The sequence below is a fragment of the Colletotrichum karsti genome (assembly GCF_011947395.1).
Source record: "Colletotrichum karsti strain CkLH20 chromosome Unknown Scaffold19, whole genome shotgun sequence".
Taxonomy (NCBI): Eukaryota; Fungi; Ascomycota; class Sordariomycetes; order Glomerellales; family Glomerellaceae; genus Colletotrichum; species Colletotrichum karsti.
In genome coordinates this window covers 264,359-280,690 of record NW_024065919.1, presented here as the reverse complement: position 1 = coordinate 280,690, position 16,332 = coordinate 264,359, and the positions used below count along the sequence as shown (strand labels likewise).

General features: G+C 54.4%; 4 protein-coding genes across 4 annotated transcripts; 2 read left to right on the top strand and 2 right to left on the bottom strand.

The window, feature by feature from the left end:
* Positions 1–540: 540 nt before the first annotated feature.
* Positions 541–1,293, top strand: CkaCkLH20_06435 (bZIP transcription factor; the record flags this gene model as incomplete). The annotated part of the gene is made up of 1 exon (XM_038889152.1): positions 541–1,293. One exon carries the CDS (start codon positions 541–543, stop codon positions 1,291–1,293), a length of 753 nt encoding a protein of 250 aa, XP_038745450.1.
* A 1,191-nt stretch (positions 1,294–2,484) lies between these two features.
* On the top strand, positions 2,485–3,804 carry CkaCkLH20_06434 (mucin; the record flags this gene model as incomplete). The annotated part of the gene is made up of 2 exons (XM_038889151.1): positions 2,485–2,939; positions 3,063–3,804. 2 exons carry the CDS (start codon positions 2,485–2,487, stop codon positions 3,802–3,804), a joined length of 1,197 nt encoding a protein of 398 aa, XP_038745449.1.
* A 503-nt stretch (positions 3,805–4,307) lies between these two features.
* CkaCkLH20_06433 (uncharacterized protein) lies at positions 4,308–7,700 on the bottom strand (the record flags this gene model as incomplete). Its single annotated transcript, XM_038889150.1, has 3 exons — positions 4,308–5,379; positions 6,106–7,494; positions 7,588–7,700. The coding sequence occupies 3 exons, from the start codon at positions 7,698–7,700 to the stop codon at positions 4,308–4,310; spliced, it is 2,574 nt and encodes an 857-aa protein (XP_038745448.1).
* A 639-nt stretch (positions 7,701–8,339) lies between these two features.
* CkaCkLH20_06432 (ccr4-not transcription complex subunit) lies at positions 8,340–15,464 on the bottom strand (the record flags this gene model as incomplete). The annotated part of the gene is made up of 5 exons (XM_038889149.1): positions 8,340–8,381; positions 8,445–14,386; positions 14,443–14,764; positions 14,859–14,962; positions 15,197–15,464. 5 exons carry the CDS (start codon positions 15,462–15,464, stop codon positions 8,340–8,342), a joined length of 6,678 nt encoding a protein of 2,225 aa, XP_038745447.1.
* Between the last annotated feature and the right edge of the window lie 868 nt (positions 15,465–16,332).

The window sequence follows — 16,332 nt, the reverse complement described above, 5'->3', positions numbered from 1 at the left end:
CAGGTCGATCTGAATCTTAGCTCAGCTATCACAAGCCTCCGCTCAGGTTCCTCCTTCACCATTCACTCGCAAGACTTCCCAGTCTTCACAACGGATTCCCAATCACAATGGCTTCCCTCCAGTTCACCCAGCCTGCCGGCAAATCCCGCGCATCAACAACAACATCAGTTCAGCCCCGAGCAGCCCCAACAGGACTTCGTCTTGTTCGATCAGCCTCCACCGCGTCAACCTAGAAACAGCTATCAACAGTCTGCGACTTTTGGTCTGAACCAACGTCGTCACTCGTCTCATCATCTCCGCCATCAACAACAGGGTCGCACGTCTCTCGTCCACCAGAACCAACGAGTAGCCCAGATTCAGGCGGCAGATCACTCTAGGTCTCCATCGGTGTTTTCCAACAGGCTTGGTTCCCCAGCGCAATCAGCCCAGTTCTACGCTTCATCAGCCCCATCGTCTTCAGTTGCTCTCAACCAACCCCGTCGTCAACGGCCACCTGTGCCGCTTTTTCCTCAGAGCGCTAGCCAGATTCTCACCCCCAAGATGGATCTGCAAGGTATGCTCACTCAGCCGCACACTGCGACCGCATCTCGCTCACATAGACTAGACCTCGACCTCGACGACTTCACGGGTTTCGAGGGTGGTGCCTCCACCACCTACTCATCCCCCGCTATGCCCTCCGTCTTCGATCTGGGCAGTAGCACCACCGGGGCCAGCAACATGGGCACGGTGTCGCCTCAGGACCTTCTCGTCCATGAGCCCTTCATGTCTGCGCCCAACTCGACTGCGCTAACTGCGCTGACTTCACCCTCCATCTACAACGAATCTCCCGACTTTGACAGCTACGATGTTTCTCCCAACTTCGGTACCAGTGACTTTGATACTGGTGCTGCCGACCCTTGGTTCCCACTGTTTCCTCAACAGGAGACGCAGCCGGCGACCAAGAACGTGCCCAAGGAAGTTGAGCAGTCGCCTGCTGCCACGGATGACGATCTCGAAGTCGTTGAATTCACCTCTGCTTCGGCCCGCCGAAAGTCCAGTGGTTCCCCGCCCTCGGGCGGTGGTCGCCACTCTTCGGTCGCCGGCGTCAACTCGCGTAAGCGTGACAAGCCGTTGCCTCCCATCATTGTGGACGACCCCAACGACACTGTCGCCATGAAGCGAGCTCGCAACACCTTGGCTGCTCGCAAGTCTCGTGAGCGCAAGGCGCAGCGATTTGAGGATTTGGAGGAGAAGATTCGCAAGCTTGAGGCTGAGCGCGACCATTGGAAGAACGTTGCCCTCGGCCGTTCTTAATTTTGTTGTTAATCGTTCTTTTTTCCTACGGATGAACTGGGGGGATTTCCTTCTATTGTCTCGCCGATACAGGCTTTCATGACTTTTAGTCGTTATTAGGCAGTCTTTTCGCCTCTTTCCTCACTGTAGTTCAATCATAAGGCTCTTCACAATCAGCTGCTGCGTCCGTACTTCGTCATCTCTGTGGCAAACGTGCTCACTTCGTGATCTCATTGTTTTCGTCCGATTATGGTCTTCATCCCAATACTACGCCATCAGTAGCCACCGGTGAATGGCATTCTGATGCTCATCATTTGGGTGCCTCCACAATCCACGCCCACCTCTCCCATGGCCATGTTTCCCTGGCACATCTGAGGTGAGCCCGCAATTAGTGATCTCATTTATCCACTTGAGCGTCTCAACCATGTATTTTAGTGCTGTCTATCAGCCTGGGATCGAGACAAATCAGCTCACTCGAAGTGTCTCTAGATTGCCAAAGAGCGAAGCCAACTGCTCCTCAACTCGGCCGCGCCAAAGTGGGACGAACGATTCGAATGGATGCCACTATTGCGATGTGATTTTTCTTTATGGTAAGATATGCAGTATGCATGTAGAACGTTCAAAGCAGTATGCGTTCAAAGTATGCTACCAATGCTGAATAGTTAGTAATTTAACCGACGTCTGGATACTGGGATTGAACAATCACCAATCACAGCGCTCGCAAATTTCAGCCAATCAGTAGATGGGCATATGCATCTCTGCCAGACCGCCTGCCTATCACACACGTGACTCGGAGTACCTCCCCAGGTACATGACACTCAAAAAAAAAACTCTTCTGAGGCGCATCGGCATGCAGGGTGGGCACATGCCGTCTTTACCCATTTGGTTCACCTCCTTACGTCTATGAGCAGGGGTAGCATGGAAAAAAAGAGTGGGCGACCAACCGGAAACAAGGGAAGAGAAGAAAAAAAAAAAAAAAAGGGGCGAGCTCTCCTGTCCCAGTATTATGTCGTTGCCCGGCGAGTAGATCTCATCCCCCCCAAACAAGACCCTTAAACCCAGGGGCCACACCTTCCAGGACCTCGAGACCCTCGTCCAACTTTCTCGTCTCGCTTGTTTTGATCATAGACAGAATCCATCTTGTTTGTCTACCATTCCCATTCAACATCAGTCACACTAGCCCAAGTTATACAGCAATCATCACCATTCAACATGCCGTATAACACACGACGCAAGTCGCTCTCTTTGCCGTCCCTTGGGATTCACGTCCCGGGTAGCCATGCTCACCGCAGTCCTTCCACCGCCACTTCGCGTCGAACCATCTCCGAACAAACACCAAGCCGCATCGCCATCACAGCGACTACGATAACATCGCATCCGAATAAGAGACAGAAGCGATCCCATGGAGACGAGGCAAGGCAAAGGCACGGCTCGTCGAAGCGTCCGGACGAGAAGGCAATGCTGGAGCACACGCCACCGCCATCCCCAACAATCGACGACACGGTCGAGATGGAAGACGCGGTGCCATCAAGAAAAATAGATATGGAAGGCATCAATGATGAGATCGTCGAGGCCGTCATCGTCCAACTCCAGGCGACGGCAAATAGACCTCATCTCGTCAAGGAGTTGGCGACCGTCTTGTCGCAGCAATTGACCATTGTTCAACAGTACGCATCATCACCGCCACCACCGTCCCCCATCCCTTCCCCCGCCCCCCAACCCCCCGCATCCATTCACATCCCTTGGCTTACCTCAACCTCTCTCTGACTCGGCTTGCTAACTGTTCATAGCTCTGCCAATCCATGTGCCATTGTTTCGTCGCGCCTCGCTGCTTACCTCAAGCGGTCTTGCTGGAGTGCTCTGGCGCCGTGTCCTGTAGCCAAGGAATTGGAAACAGTACACCCTCGCCGCACATACTTCTACCTGACGACGTGCCCGAGGCAACCATTCCCTGACTCTGCAGCGTCGCTTCTCCTCCAGCGATCCGTCATTTCGCCGTCATTATCCAGTGTAGCATCTGGTTCTGATGATGATGACTTGGACTTGCGCCGAAGGGAGCTGAGTCCGTCGCCCGAGGTCGACCTCTCGTCTCCTGAGTTCGACGACGGGGATGACGACTTCGCCATGCCCTCAACGCCCGTCGGGTCACTTCCCAACAGTCTGCGTTATGCAAGAAGTCATCGAAGTGCCTCGCCTCCTCTTGAAAAGGACGAACGTGAGTTTACTCAAACGGCAGACGTGCTCCAGAAACGCAAATTGGCCCGTGAGTTCTCGTCAGCAGCTGCTGGCGACCACTCAGCCTATGAAGCGGCACGTGACGATAACATGTTCGACGAGAAGCAGGGTGTTCATGTGAATGGCGGCACTGCCCCCATCCACTTCCTGACTAGCCCGGCCATCAAGGCTACCATGCCCTCCAAGAAGGAAGCCGACGGCGACGGCTGGCTGAAGCTGGGAACACTACTAGAGTGGGACCATAGGCCGGAGAACATTGAACTCGACGAGCTTGACTGTTTGCTGGATTCGTGTTAATCGGCCGTGATGTGCAAGGTGAAGATGAGAATTGTCCCACAACTCGATTCACCGTGCCATGATTTCACGGACCTGTTGACATGCGTCCCATCAACAGCTGCTATGTCAAGACTCAACCGACGATTGATCGGTCGTGTCGCGACCAACCGCATATGCGTGGAAGATTACGAGTATGGATAACGAAGCAAGAGTACCCAAGGCCAGTCCAGCCCTTGGCTGTCTGGCCTGTGTTTCCGGGGGCAAAGGAAGAGCAGATGAGCAGATTTCTTGTATTAGTAAATGTACAACAGCTCATCGGACGCGAGGCGTCTACAAAAGCTTGGTGTTTGGGGTTCAGGTACTAGGAGTAAAACAAAAAGGAGTACTGAGGCTGGGTATGATTGAAACGAAATAAAACAAACCTCTCCTTTCTTAACCTTGAATGACGACTGCTTCGTTGTGAACGTTGCAACACTAGAGCAGTGCCGACGCTGAGTACCGCCAGTGTGCGTGCGGCGAGGGACCTAAGGTCCGCTGATGCTTTTCACCCTGAGCTCAATCCACAGAGTGGTTCCCAGCTGGGTCCAGCCTGGGCGCTCTATCTTGACAACCTCCAGACCGGGTGTGATCTTGGCGGCATCCTCGACGATTTGGGCAATGTCCCTATTCCACCAGCATCCGTACTTCTCGAAATGAGAGGCTGCCGACCAGTCCAAAAGCCCATTCAGAACGCCCAACCAGCCTCTGCCGTGCTCGAGGAGAATGATCTTTCCCGTGTCTGGCTTAACCACGCTGGCCAGGTTTTGGACCACCTTCTCAGGCTTCTCGACACTGCAGAGACCAAACGTCTGCACGACAGTATCGTATTTGCCTGGGCCAGCCGACGGTGCGGGTATAAGATCATGTATGTCGGACCGAAGGAACCGCAACCTGTCTGATAAATAGGAAAAAACACCCACGTCGCCCTGGGTGCTGGATTTCTGCGCCTGGACGATCGGTTCCTTGCCCTTTAATTCGGGGACGGCTGCGGGAAGCTTCTCAATGGCGAGCCCGAGCATTTCGTCCGAGATGTCGACGCCAGTGAAGGAAAGCATGGGTGCCGAGGCCGGCTTTCCGGGGGCATTCTTGTCCTCGGGAACGAGGTCTCTTTGAACAACGCGGCTCCAGTCATAGAATGAAAGGTTGCGGCCAGTACCCATGGCGACTTCCAAAACATGTCCGGTTGCCTCAGCAGCAAGCTTCTGCCGGAGCGATGTTATGCCCATCATACGCTCCGATCCGTCGAGGCTGTCGTCGAATTTGCGAGCTCCTTCTTTTGTGAAGACCGCGGGCCGGCCTGTTGGGGTCGCATCTCCATGTTCCGAAGCTCGGCATTTCTGGGAGAGAGACGACGAGACGAGCAGGCTGACGTAGACGCCCAGGGAGAGGGCAACTATGCCGGCGCCGATGATTGGGATCTTGCGTTGCTTGAAGAGGTCTGCGGCGGTCTCGAGATCTTTCGTTCTCGGCGCCGGATTCGACACGGGGACCGGCCGAGGCGGAGGAGGAGGAGGAGGAGGAGCAGGGGGAGTAGGGTGCGGTTTCGCAGAGTTCGTCCTGCGCCGGTTAGGACCGATAGCAAATTCAGGAAACAGGACCCAACCTTGACGGCGGCTTCCCCTTTGGTTTTGTAGCTCGAATGGAGGCGGATCGTCGTCCGAGGGCCGCTGGAACCGCCAGAAGCCCCCGCGCAGGCGAGAACTTGGCGGCCCGGCCTGCTAGACCCATGGCGTGACGCATCTGTGCGGCTTCCTAGCGAGCGCCAGTTCTAAAACCGTCCGTCCGACCGGAGCCAACAAGGGCTATGGGTTTGTTTTTGTCTTGCGGAAGCTGGAGGTTTCGGAGTATTGTTTTGTTCGCAGTTATGGTTGTGGGATTTGGCAACATGCCAACCAAAGCTCAAGCGTTGTGCCGGAAGATAATTATCGCCAGCCCGCTGACGGGGTGGGGCTTTACACGCCGGGTCGGATCCTGCCCCGGAGGCACTCCCGGACTTGGACTCCCTTGGACATTGGTCGGGGCTTTTCATATTTATCCTCTAAATCCGAATAACAATGGTATTTTGCGTCGAATCTTTGATGTTTTCCCATTGAATCCCTCGTGTGAGTCGACATTGCTGGCTGAGCTACCCCTAGCTGACCAAGTAACAATACATTTCTGCTCCTTCAAGCCGCATTCCCCTTCACTTCACGTCGCAGGTCTAGTATAGAGCTCAGATTCAAAGATCCCTTTGCACCCCATCCCGATGGCCCTGAGTCCACGTCCGGCCTGACCGCCACGTACCATGTCCATGCTCTCCGGTCCATCTCAACTGGCGTCAGATGAGAGGCCCAGCTCTCGTATAGTAACCTGAGAGCGCCTAACAGCCGCCCAAGGTTCTGCAACTTTTCGGCTTCCAAATCCGACTTGGATGTTTTCTTCGATCTTGACTTAGGTTTGTTGCCTTCTTCAGGCTGCTCGCCTGCCTCGTCTTCCGAAGGAAAGCTCTTGAGCAGATACGCTCTCGCAGACTCGGGTCGATGAGTTGCGGCCCCAACAATGGTCTGGTTCCAGTCATTTCGACTCCGAGACTGACTGCTTTTCCCCATCGAATTGTTGCTCATGCTCTGAAGATCCAGCGCCCACAGAGCAACGCCATCGTGTGCGACTTCCCCCCGGGGAAGTCTCAGCCGTTCTGATAGTGCTTCCGTCACGCAGGTCCTCATCAACCTCCACCGATCGGGACCCAGCATCTCACCGCCGAACCATCTGGTCAGCACAACCACTGCATTAGCCACGCCGGACTCTCGCATGAGACGTAATATGAATTCGCCGCATCCGGACTCGCCATCGTCTTCACAGGCCTCCCGTACGTCCCCGGTCTCGCCACCGCCGGGGACGGCTCGATTCACTCGATAGCCCCATGCGTTGTGACTCGCTGTTTGGAGATGGGGCTCGGAAGATAGGAGAGACCGGATCAGGGACGTCGCCTCGGATGGATGTTCCAAGTTAGCGACTCGGGCGACGAACGTCGATGATTTGAATGTAATTTGAGAGCTGGTCGTCCACGGCGACGATTTGGTAGTAGTACTGCTCTGTTTCTGCTGGGTTGAAGTTGCCGTTGTTGTAGCCGCCGTCGTGTCGCCCTCTTGCTGGGTATGATAGTCGCCTCGTTTGAGAACAGTGATGCTTCTGCCCATGACCGTCACTTTTGGCTGGCCCTCGCCCCAGGACCCGTCTTCTGCCTGAGCATTAGCCAGCCCGAGACTGACCGCTTTAGACCTCGAGTTGGCGCTGACGACAGCCTGTGCGAGACTGAGGCGACTAGAAAGAGGCTGTTCAGGCATCGTGAATCTCAACAGCTCGACGGCAAATGCAAGCATCAGCGGAGCTCGGTTGGTATGCACGGAAGTGCCGGCGATTTCGTTCTCATCTGTGACAACCGGGAGGGCCAGGGAATCCTCCAAGCTGTCTGCATCTTGCTGCGCCGATTCGGCGCTGGCGTCATCGCCGGTGGGCTTCTCTGTACGAGGTCGCTTTCCATCGTTGCTTCTGGAAAGTGAGCCTCCGGCCCGCTTGGTATTCGGCTTTTTTAGATGGGCTTTACAGGCCGACTGAATGGCCTTTGCCGTTTTGGCATCTCCCAGGGCGTCCTCAATCACGTCTGGTTCCGCATCTGCAATTTGCTGGATACTGCCAAGTGTCAGTATATATGAAAAAGGAAATAAAAAAACATTCGCTTGTGTCTCGTTGCTTCACAGTGCGCTGGTCTCCGGATGCTCTTACCTGCGAAGGTTCACGGCCTGGAGTGCCTTGACTTGGCTCATTGCCGTCATCATGGGCACCTTGCGGGCCGCGATGACGCGGAGAAGTTCTTGGAGATCTTGATGAGAAGCCATTTGAGACGCAGACAAGCCTTGTCAACACATGCAGTGAAAATTGCGTGGCTTGTTGGAGATGAGACGTTGCCCCGTACCTCATCGACGCAATATGTTAGTGTTGGTTGCGTCGTCCATGGGCGTGAGGGGTCTAAGATCAGGTACTTCTGCTACCGCGTGGATACCTCGACTAAGTAGGTACCTGATGATAAGCAGAGAAAAAAATACAAACCCCTCGAGATGTCGGGGGAAAACCCCGTGCAATGATACTGATATTGCTATTGCCAAAATCGAGTTCGTGCCAGAACAAGTGGTTGATGAAGACTAGTCGCGTCACTAAACGTGCGCACTTTATGTTGTCGATTTACAATCATTTCACGAGAGCCGCACGAGAACCGCAGCAGTGTACCAAAACCTCGTTATCTTACATTATTGACGTAAATACTACTACAGGTTAAGTCCCTTATTGTCCATGCAGAACGCCTCGAGTCAGGTGTAGTCGCGCTATTATCCTTTTCTTGAATTCGTCAACGCTTTTTGCCCGCTTTTTTTGCCGTCGCGTCCCCATGTGTAAGCCTATTCAGAGTGGGCGCGTCGTTCTCGCCGCCTTGCCTGTATCTCATAATGTTGGACGTCATGTCCCTAACACGCGCAAACCGATTATGCTGCCCGCTGTAGAACTGCATGGAAGCGATCGATGACCTGGATATGATGTTAGTGAATCGCTCCCACATGAAGACGACGTTCGGAGACCATGGGACTTACCTCGGGATTTGACTTGACGAAAGGAAGGTCAAAGAACATGTACTTCTCGTTCTTGAGCAGCTCAACAACAGTAACCACGAGGCCAAAAGGCTGAGGCCAAAATCCGATGAGGCGCTCCAAAAGTACGCGAGTGATTTGTTGCCGAATGTCAGTTTCCTCTGGATCGTTGATGTCCTGACCGAATACCTCCAGAAGAACTCTGCTGAAGTAACTTGTGTGGGCATTCGGAAACCGAAGTTGATTTGTGATGCTCATAATCAAATAGTACCGAGCCTCAGCGGGCAACTCGTGGAGTAGCATAGACAGGGTAGCGAAGTCTGAGGAAGCCGGGTTGAACGGCTCGGTGTTCTTCTGGGCGGCTTGCTCGACTGCATAGTTGCCGACGTGGAGAGTGACGGCCTCAATGACACGGAGGTTGGCGTTGATTGGCACGTATCCAAAACCAGTGTCGGTGCGCTGGCTCTCGACAATGGCGCGTGCGATGTGTGCCAGTGTGTCTTCGGAGGGCCCATTCAGCAGCGCATGATCAAGAACCTCGAGCAAGCCCCATTCTCGCAGTTGGGATGCGGAGTCATCCACACTGCCGGCCAATTTCCTGATCTCTTCCAAACGATCGATCTGCAGACCCGGGAACAGCGGATCGGACGTCTCTGTCTGAGGGGGGGCCGCCATTAAGATGGCGTTAAGGAGTTGCTTGCAAAGAGGGGACACGCTGGCCGTTAGTTGATGCGCGTGGGTAATCATGTACTCCACGTAGTCATGCTGCAGTATGACAAGCAGCTTGAGCGTGGCGCGATAAATCTCACGTGCCACGTTGGACGGCTCAATCGCCTTGATCTGCTCCCCGATATGCTCCAGAAGCAACTGCATAAGTTTGGTAAACGCAGCCCATCCGGAATGTTCCTTCATGATGTTTGGAAGGAAGACACGGTGCTGAAGCAGAGACAACCACCCAAAAACGAAGCCCGGAAGGTATCGCGGCCCGAGGTCAGCGAGTCTGGCCGCGAACTTAAGGAACAACTCTGACCTCTCCGCCTCGGGAAGCTCTTCTGCAGTGGTATTGGTCTCATACAACAGTACGGACAAAAGCCTGTGAAACACTCTTTGGTTGAAGTGTTCCGCACGCTTGACGTGGTGATGGTTGAGGACAAGAGTGATCAAAGCCAAGATCGAATCCAGATAAACAGCTCGACTGGTGGACGAACCTGACTCCGGCTCGCCATGAAGTCGGACGAAGATATTGATCATCTTGGCCAGGGCATCGACGGCGAGGAACGCATCCGTCAAGGTACCCGTCGAGTGAACAATATGTTCAAAGCGTTCCACTGAGAGGTCTATTGCGACCCGAAGGAGTAGGAACAAATCGTCCTTGGTTTTGACGACGCCTCGGCTTTGAACTTGCTGAACAAACATAATGGCAGAGCTCTCTGAAGCATTCGGGTTGTTACAGAGATGCATCCACTCCTCAAAAACGTACTCCATCTGATCCTGCTGTAGGGACCCTTCAGTCTCTTGTGGCAGACCTTGTGGCGGCGTCTGGCCCGAAAGTTTGGCTCTCAGTCGCTGTGCCATCGCAGAGTCAGGTTCGTCTTGAACCCAAACCCAAGCAGCTTCGAGCGTGCGGACAAAGTCACCATACAGCGCCAATGGTCGGCTACCCAGCAGAGTCAAATCGATCATCTGATCTAAGAAGTCCAGCGAGCCCTCCTTTCTTTGCTGCAGTGCCTTAGCCATTGCCATGTCGATGCTCCTCCAGTCCAGAAGATCGGTGCGCAAGAGAGCAGCCAGCAGAGGCATATGGAGGAAAGTCGATGCGGGCTGCTGACGGAACAGCGAGGCCACCCTGTTGTTGAGCGTTGGTCCCGAAATCTTCCTAATTGTTTCGAGAACATGGACAAGGCTCTCCAGTGCCAGATTATCTTCGACCTGGTTGAAAACAAGCTGAGTAATTTGGTCAGCAGCAAAAATCGCAAACTCCTCAGACGTTTGCGATGCCTTGATCATGTGCTGAACTAAAGCGTCCACAACATCCAGCACAGGGTGGGGCCGGGGGAGGTCGGCGAAATGCTCCTCACGGGCCTCAGTCGCTACCCGCTGGAGCTCCATGAGCAGCTTTTGCACACGCTCGATCAACGCCCTGCCATCCATCGCAAAAGCCTGTGGTCTTGCGCTGGCCATGCTACCGGCGTGGACGGGAGCGTACTGCTGAAGCTGCGAGTTGAGATGCTGGACCGCCGGAGCCTCTGCGGCGGCTCCCAAACTGGGGACGGCAGAGAACTGCTCTTGGAGAACCTCGTTGGCAAGAGAGCGAGTAGCATCGGATGCTGACGGGACGTGGGAAGGAGCGTTCGAAGTGGTCGTCCGCGGCTGGCGGGCAAAGTCGTCATAAATGGCCATCTGCTCCGGGTTCAGACCGCCCATGTTGGGGGACAGCTTGAATGGGTTGGGTATAGTCCAGGCCCATCGGCTGAGAGAGGCATCCACGTAAGGGTCATTGGGTCTTTGTAGCCTATGGCGACGACGGGCCTCCAACTCCGGTTCTATCATCTCCTCGATTTCGGGAATGGCTCTTTCTTCAGCCTGCTTTTCAATGATGTTGCAGGCGAGGTCAAGATTGGAGTTGACGCACATAATGATCGTGCCTTCTGGGAGACCTTGGGGTAGGTCGTTCGACAAGTTGCGCATGTAGTTGGTAAAGTTCGCCCTGAGGGGTTCCTTCGAAGTCACCAAGGCCAGGCTGCCAGCAGTAGCTTTGACCATGTTGATTGCCGACGTCCTGACCCTGCTCTCATCAGGCTCAGTAGCGAAGTCTTTGTGAATCATCTGCTGAGTGGAGATGGCAGCAATCGTTACCGATCTGTCCACCACGGGCTGGATGATGTCCTGAAGGGCTCGCGTCAGAGCGGTGCGAACAATTTCGTGGAGACGAGTAGCGGTGACGACCATCTCATTCGTGGGCGGAATATTGATGAGGGGTCCGAGATCTGGTATAGAGGCTGCCGCCACCTGGGGTGAAAGACTGGCAGTGACCCCGGTGGTGATCCCATTCAGAGACAGATTCTCGAAAGTTTCCAATGTCTCCTGAGGGAGCATTTCTTGAGGCTCCTCCACAGTCGCACGATTCAGTATTTCTCCCGACGGTTCGATGCTCTTGTGGTCAAGATTAAGCCCCTTGCACAACACCTCGATCTCGAACTTCAGGTTCAACTTCAGTTCGGCATGATGGTACAATTCGATGAGCAGGTGGATGATGTCCATGAGCCAAGGGTTGGGCGGGCGGAAGACGGTTGACGTAACGCCTTGCAGGAGGACCTTGCAGACGAAAGGAATCACCACGATCAGTCTCTTAGTGTCGTGAGCCTCGATGAGAAGCTGCTTGAAGGCGATGTTCTTGTGCTTGATAGGTTTGTCCCGCGCTAGAGTCAACAGTCCCAGCCAGCCACCGAGGTTTTTGAGGTGAGATCGTTCGGTTGAATTCTGCATCGTGGCTTCGGAATTGAGCATACGCGCGACACTAACGTACGTCTCTCTGAGTACCTCAGACCAGAGAACGTTGTCCTCAAACAGCTTGACAAGCTCGAGATACACCTGATGATAATTTGGCTGCATTTTGGCCCGCTCCTCGACTAGATGACTGGCAAACCATTGCTGGTGTCGCTTATCGAGAATGTCTCGCAACTCTTGACACATCGTCTGTAGTGTGGTCTCGGTCAAGTTGTTCAGAACAAATTGGATCTTGCCCTGAGTATCGCTTGAAGGCTCTTCGAAATCGACACCAGGTGGACGCTCCATAGCATTGATGGAGGTGAAAGGCGGTGGCTGACGTTCCGTAGGTCTGCCGTCGGTTGCGTTGCCATTCGTGAGAGGCTCGGCGCTGAACGAGGACCCGTGTGAAGGTGCCCCCGCACCGTTGCGTGAACGAGCAAGTTCGTCTTCGTGATCCCGAACGACATCCTCAGCTTTCTTCCAAGCTTCGGTGCCTTGCAATCCGGGGATTTGCAGTAGCTGTCGGCAAAAGCCTGGCCATTCCTTGAATCGAGAGAAGAGCTGCATCAAGGCCTGCAGGCCAAACTTGTACATGGAATCCTCCGGCATGTAGTCCCGAACCGCCTCCAAGATCATACCAAGGCCAATCTTGAGGGGCAAGTCCGATATCAACTTGTGCGAGATGATGCCACCAAAGAGCACTGCAGTGGTAGCGAGCGCTTCAAGAGGATAGTCGACGTAGTGGGCGTACTCGTCAAACAAGCCATGGATCATGCATGCAAACACGTCTTGATCCAATGGGTCGCGCGAGTGTTTGTATCGATCGAGAACCTCGACGATGTTACGGACTTGGATCTCGTCGCCATACATCCTTTTGTAATGCTCTTCCATCTTGGCGTTGGCGGCAGGGGGCAAAGCGTTGCCGTCCTTGCCGTTGGCATCGATGATGTCGTCGAATCCCTCGCCATAATTGATCAACCTTGGATAGACGGTGATGCATGACCGCTGGACCATGATGAGATCCTGGAGGGGGGTTTTTGGCAGAAAGTCTTCCAGAATCTGCAAGAAAGCAGCGACGGTCCTCACTTGCAACGTGGTGCTCGATTTAACCGGTGGCTGGTTGTCCAAAGGCCGCTGAAACTGCAATTCGAGACTCGCTTTGATGACAAGAAATTGCAGAAGCGACCGAGCAATCTCCTGACTTCTCTCCGCGTTACGGCGAGCCCAACTGGCCAGATCAAGATACCCCTCAGCGTGCGCAAGAGCAGCAAGATCGAGTCCGAAGCCGTTCGGCAGATACACTAGCTCATCAAGCCACTTATGCTTGAGGGCATGTTCAAACATGAGCGGCAAGTCAGTTGGCTTGACGGCGTGCGCATTGATTAGCTGCTGGACCACCCATTCCTTGTCCTTCTTCCACAAACTGTCGAGGACAAAGTCGTATTCCGTCGACCGCTTGTAGAGAAAACTTTCGAAAAGCGAATTCAGCGTGTCCACAGCCATCGTCGGCCAAGGCTTCGGTACTCCGAACGCGGAGACCACAAAGATATCCAAATTCGGGACCACGACCTCTTGGAACAGGCGTTTGGCCTCGACACTCTGCGACGCGTGTACCGAGTGAAGGGCCACGTGGAAGACTGCTGACAAAGCTTCGACCGACACCAGCGCGTGTTTGACCGCGAAAGCTGCTCGCTGTTGTACCTCCGGGGGCGATTGCGTGTAGTTATCCAAGGTGAGTGTCGGCACTAGACCCGGGATGGAGCTGGCGTCTAGCTGATCGGGCTGGAGTGAGGCGAAGGCGCAGATGAAGGAAAGTTGTGTCTCCGGATGTTCCCAGTTTCCACCCCACAACTTCTGGATGTCAAAACTGGGGTCGTCTTGGGCAATCGGCAGCAGAGCGTTGTACAGTCGGAGGAATTGTCGCGATGAAATTCTGGCCGATCTGTGATCGAAATATGACACAACGTCCTGCCATCTAAAGCTGGCGGACAGAACACGGCGAAGAGCTGCTGCGAGAATCGATGGGTCGTATTGCGGCGTCTGACTGATCGTGGTGTAGGTCAGGGCGATCGATACTTGCTCCTCGCTGAGTTGAATGTGTTGAGGCCGGTTTTGTAGAAGGGAGACACAGGCCTCCACATCCCGCGTGAAATCGATGCCAGTCCTCTGGATATAGGTGGCCAGCGCGTTGGGGGGCTTGTCAGCCAGCACCCTCACAAGATCGAGCGCCGCGAGCACCTCGGATGGCGGGGGAGCCTGCGCATCATGCCATCTTGCCTGTACTTTAAAGACGAGCTCGGATTTTGCGGCAGCGTTGAGGTTGGGAGGCTGGTACTGGATGAAGCGATCGACGAGGATAGCGATGAAAGAATCGGTCAGGTCCGCATGGTCATCGTGGCCGCGCTGATTCAGAATATTGATAAAGGTGGGGAAATTGGTCGACAGAATAGCATCAGCTGGCCAGAAGAGTTAGCTTTGAACCTGGGGCGAAAAAGAATCTGAGCGAGGCTACCTTTCGTCTTGAGGTCGGGTCTTGATCCCATTTTGAAGGCCAAGGCGAGTATTGTCTTCTCAAGGGCATCGAGCTTGAACGCCTCCATAAAGGTCGACATGTCGAAGTCGCGGAATATGTCTTCTGTACCCGTCTCGATGGATTCGGCGATTTTGTTGGCCTGGTCAACGTCGTGGGAAATTTTCTTCATCTCGTTCATGAGAAGGTGGAAGTTGCCATTGCCGCCAGGGCGCGGCTGGCCCAGGAAGATCTGGCCAGCATGAGCCGCGACGAGGCGCGTAAAATACTTTGCGAAAACCTCCATCCCGTGATCATCGATGAGCTGGAGCAGAGAACAAAAGGCGTCAGCGCAAGGATCCAAAAAACAGAGCGAATTTACAGCACTTGTACAATGAACAACGTGATCGTGTGCGTACCTTCTGCAATTGTTCTGCTTGTGTCTCCCACTTGCTGTCCTCCTTGATAGTACCTAGTAGGAGATAAACCTGAGCGACGGCAATCTTGACCAAGGGATTGGGTCCTGTCGGACTACTCGTACTTGGACTTGCGCCCGCGCTGAAGGCAGCGGATTGCGATGGATGAGGCGAGTGCCCGGCTCCGGTCTGCACAGTCTGTGAAGGATGTGGAGAGAATGATCCCGATCTTGGATGTGGGACCATGGATAGTATTGCGGACTGTGGGTGCGGAGGGCGGAGGCGTCCGTCTTGGAAGAGAACAGACCAGCTTCCTTTCGTTGAGGCTTCCTATATCGTACCGCTCTGGAAAGCTATCGCGACCCAGCACGCCAACATGGACGGCGGGATGATCAAAGGCTGCGAACGCGGCGGCGGCGGCGGGGTCGATCGAATCGTCCAAAAGACGGGGTAGCCGTGAGCCGTCGGCGTCAAGGGGAGGGCGGATAAGATATCGATGAAGGAGTGATTGAACTGGCCAAGCTGATCCAGACCGACTTTGATGTAGCGGGAAGAGAGCGGAGGAGAGGAGGGGACCTGGCCGAAATGCCAGGTCGGCCGTGAGCGCAATCAACGTGCTGATTGGTCTTTGGGAGAGGGACCGGCGTAGTTGATTCCAGGCTCCTTCCTCAGAGTGCTGGAGAGTGGAGAAGATGGCAGGAAGGTGCAAAGTCAGGTCGTGGGAAGTTGCGACGCTGATCGTAGTGCGTCTGTCGATTGGTGGTGGTAGGAGTCGTGATGATGGTGCTGGCGGGCAGCTCACAAAAGAAGAAACTAGACTGTGGACGTTGTCTGCTACGTGAAGACGGGGAGGCTCCAAGGCGGGATTGGATTGGGCCTGAGCAGTATGTGCACCCCCGAAGGTCGGTAAAGGTAAAGGTAAAAGTACCTGCTGAAGTACCTAGGCAATGCACCTGGGAACTTTAGGTACAACTGAGGTACAATGCAAGGCCAGCTGAGGTGAGGTACCTACCTTAGGCAGCACACGGGACGGAAGTCAGCCTGGCACCTAAGGTAGCAGGGAGCGTCGCCGACCTAAGCCACTGGCAGCCGTCTGGGGGAAGTAACCCGGAAGCACGTGATGAAGGAAGTCTCTGGGCCGAGCCTGAGGCTGAGGCGGGGACATCTGCCGTCCAGGGATTGGTACCTACCTAGATTATGTAAGTTGGCATTACTACGTAAGCTTGACACAGTTGACAGGCCACCTGGCAGGCCACCTCCACACAACGTCTAGTGAATATGCATGAAAGCAGAAACACGTTAAGCGGTAAAAGAGTAGTAGTAACATCTATGCATCTATCGACTACCAAGTGCCTGAGCTCAGCCTGCAAGGGACTTGCAGCGGCACATTCACGTTGCTCGGCAACGCACCTAAACAATACCACCCGCCTTACCGCCAACCTACTTACGTCCGCATGTTCAGAACTGAGATACCTTA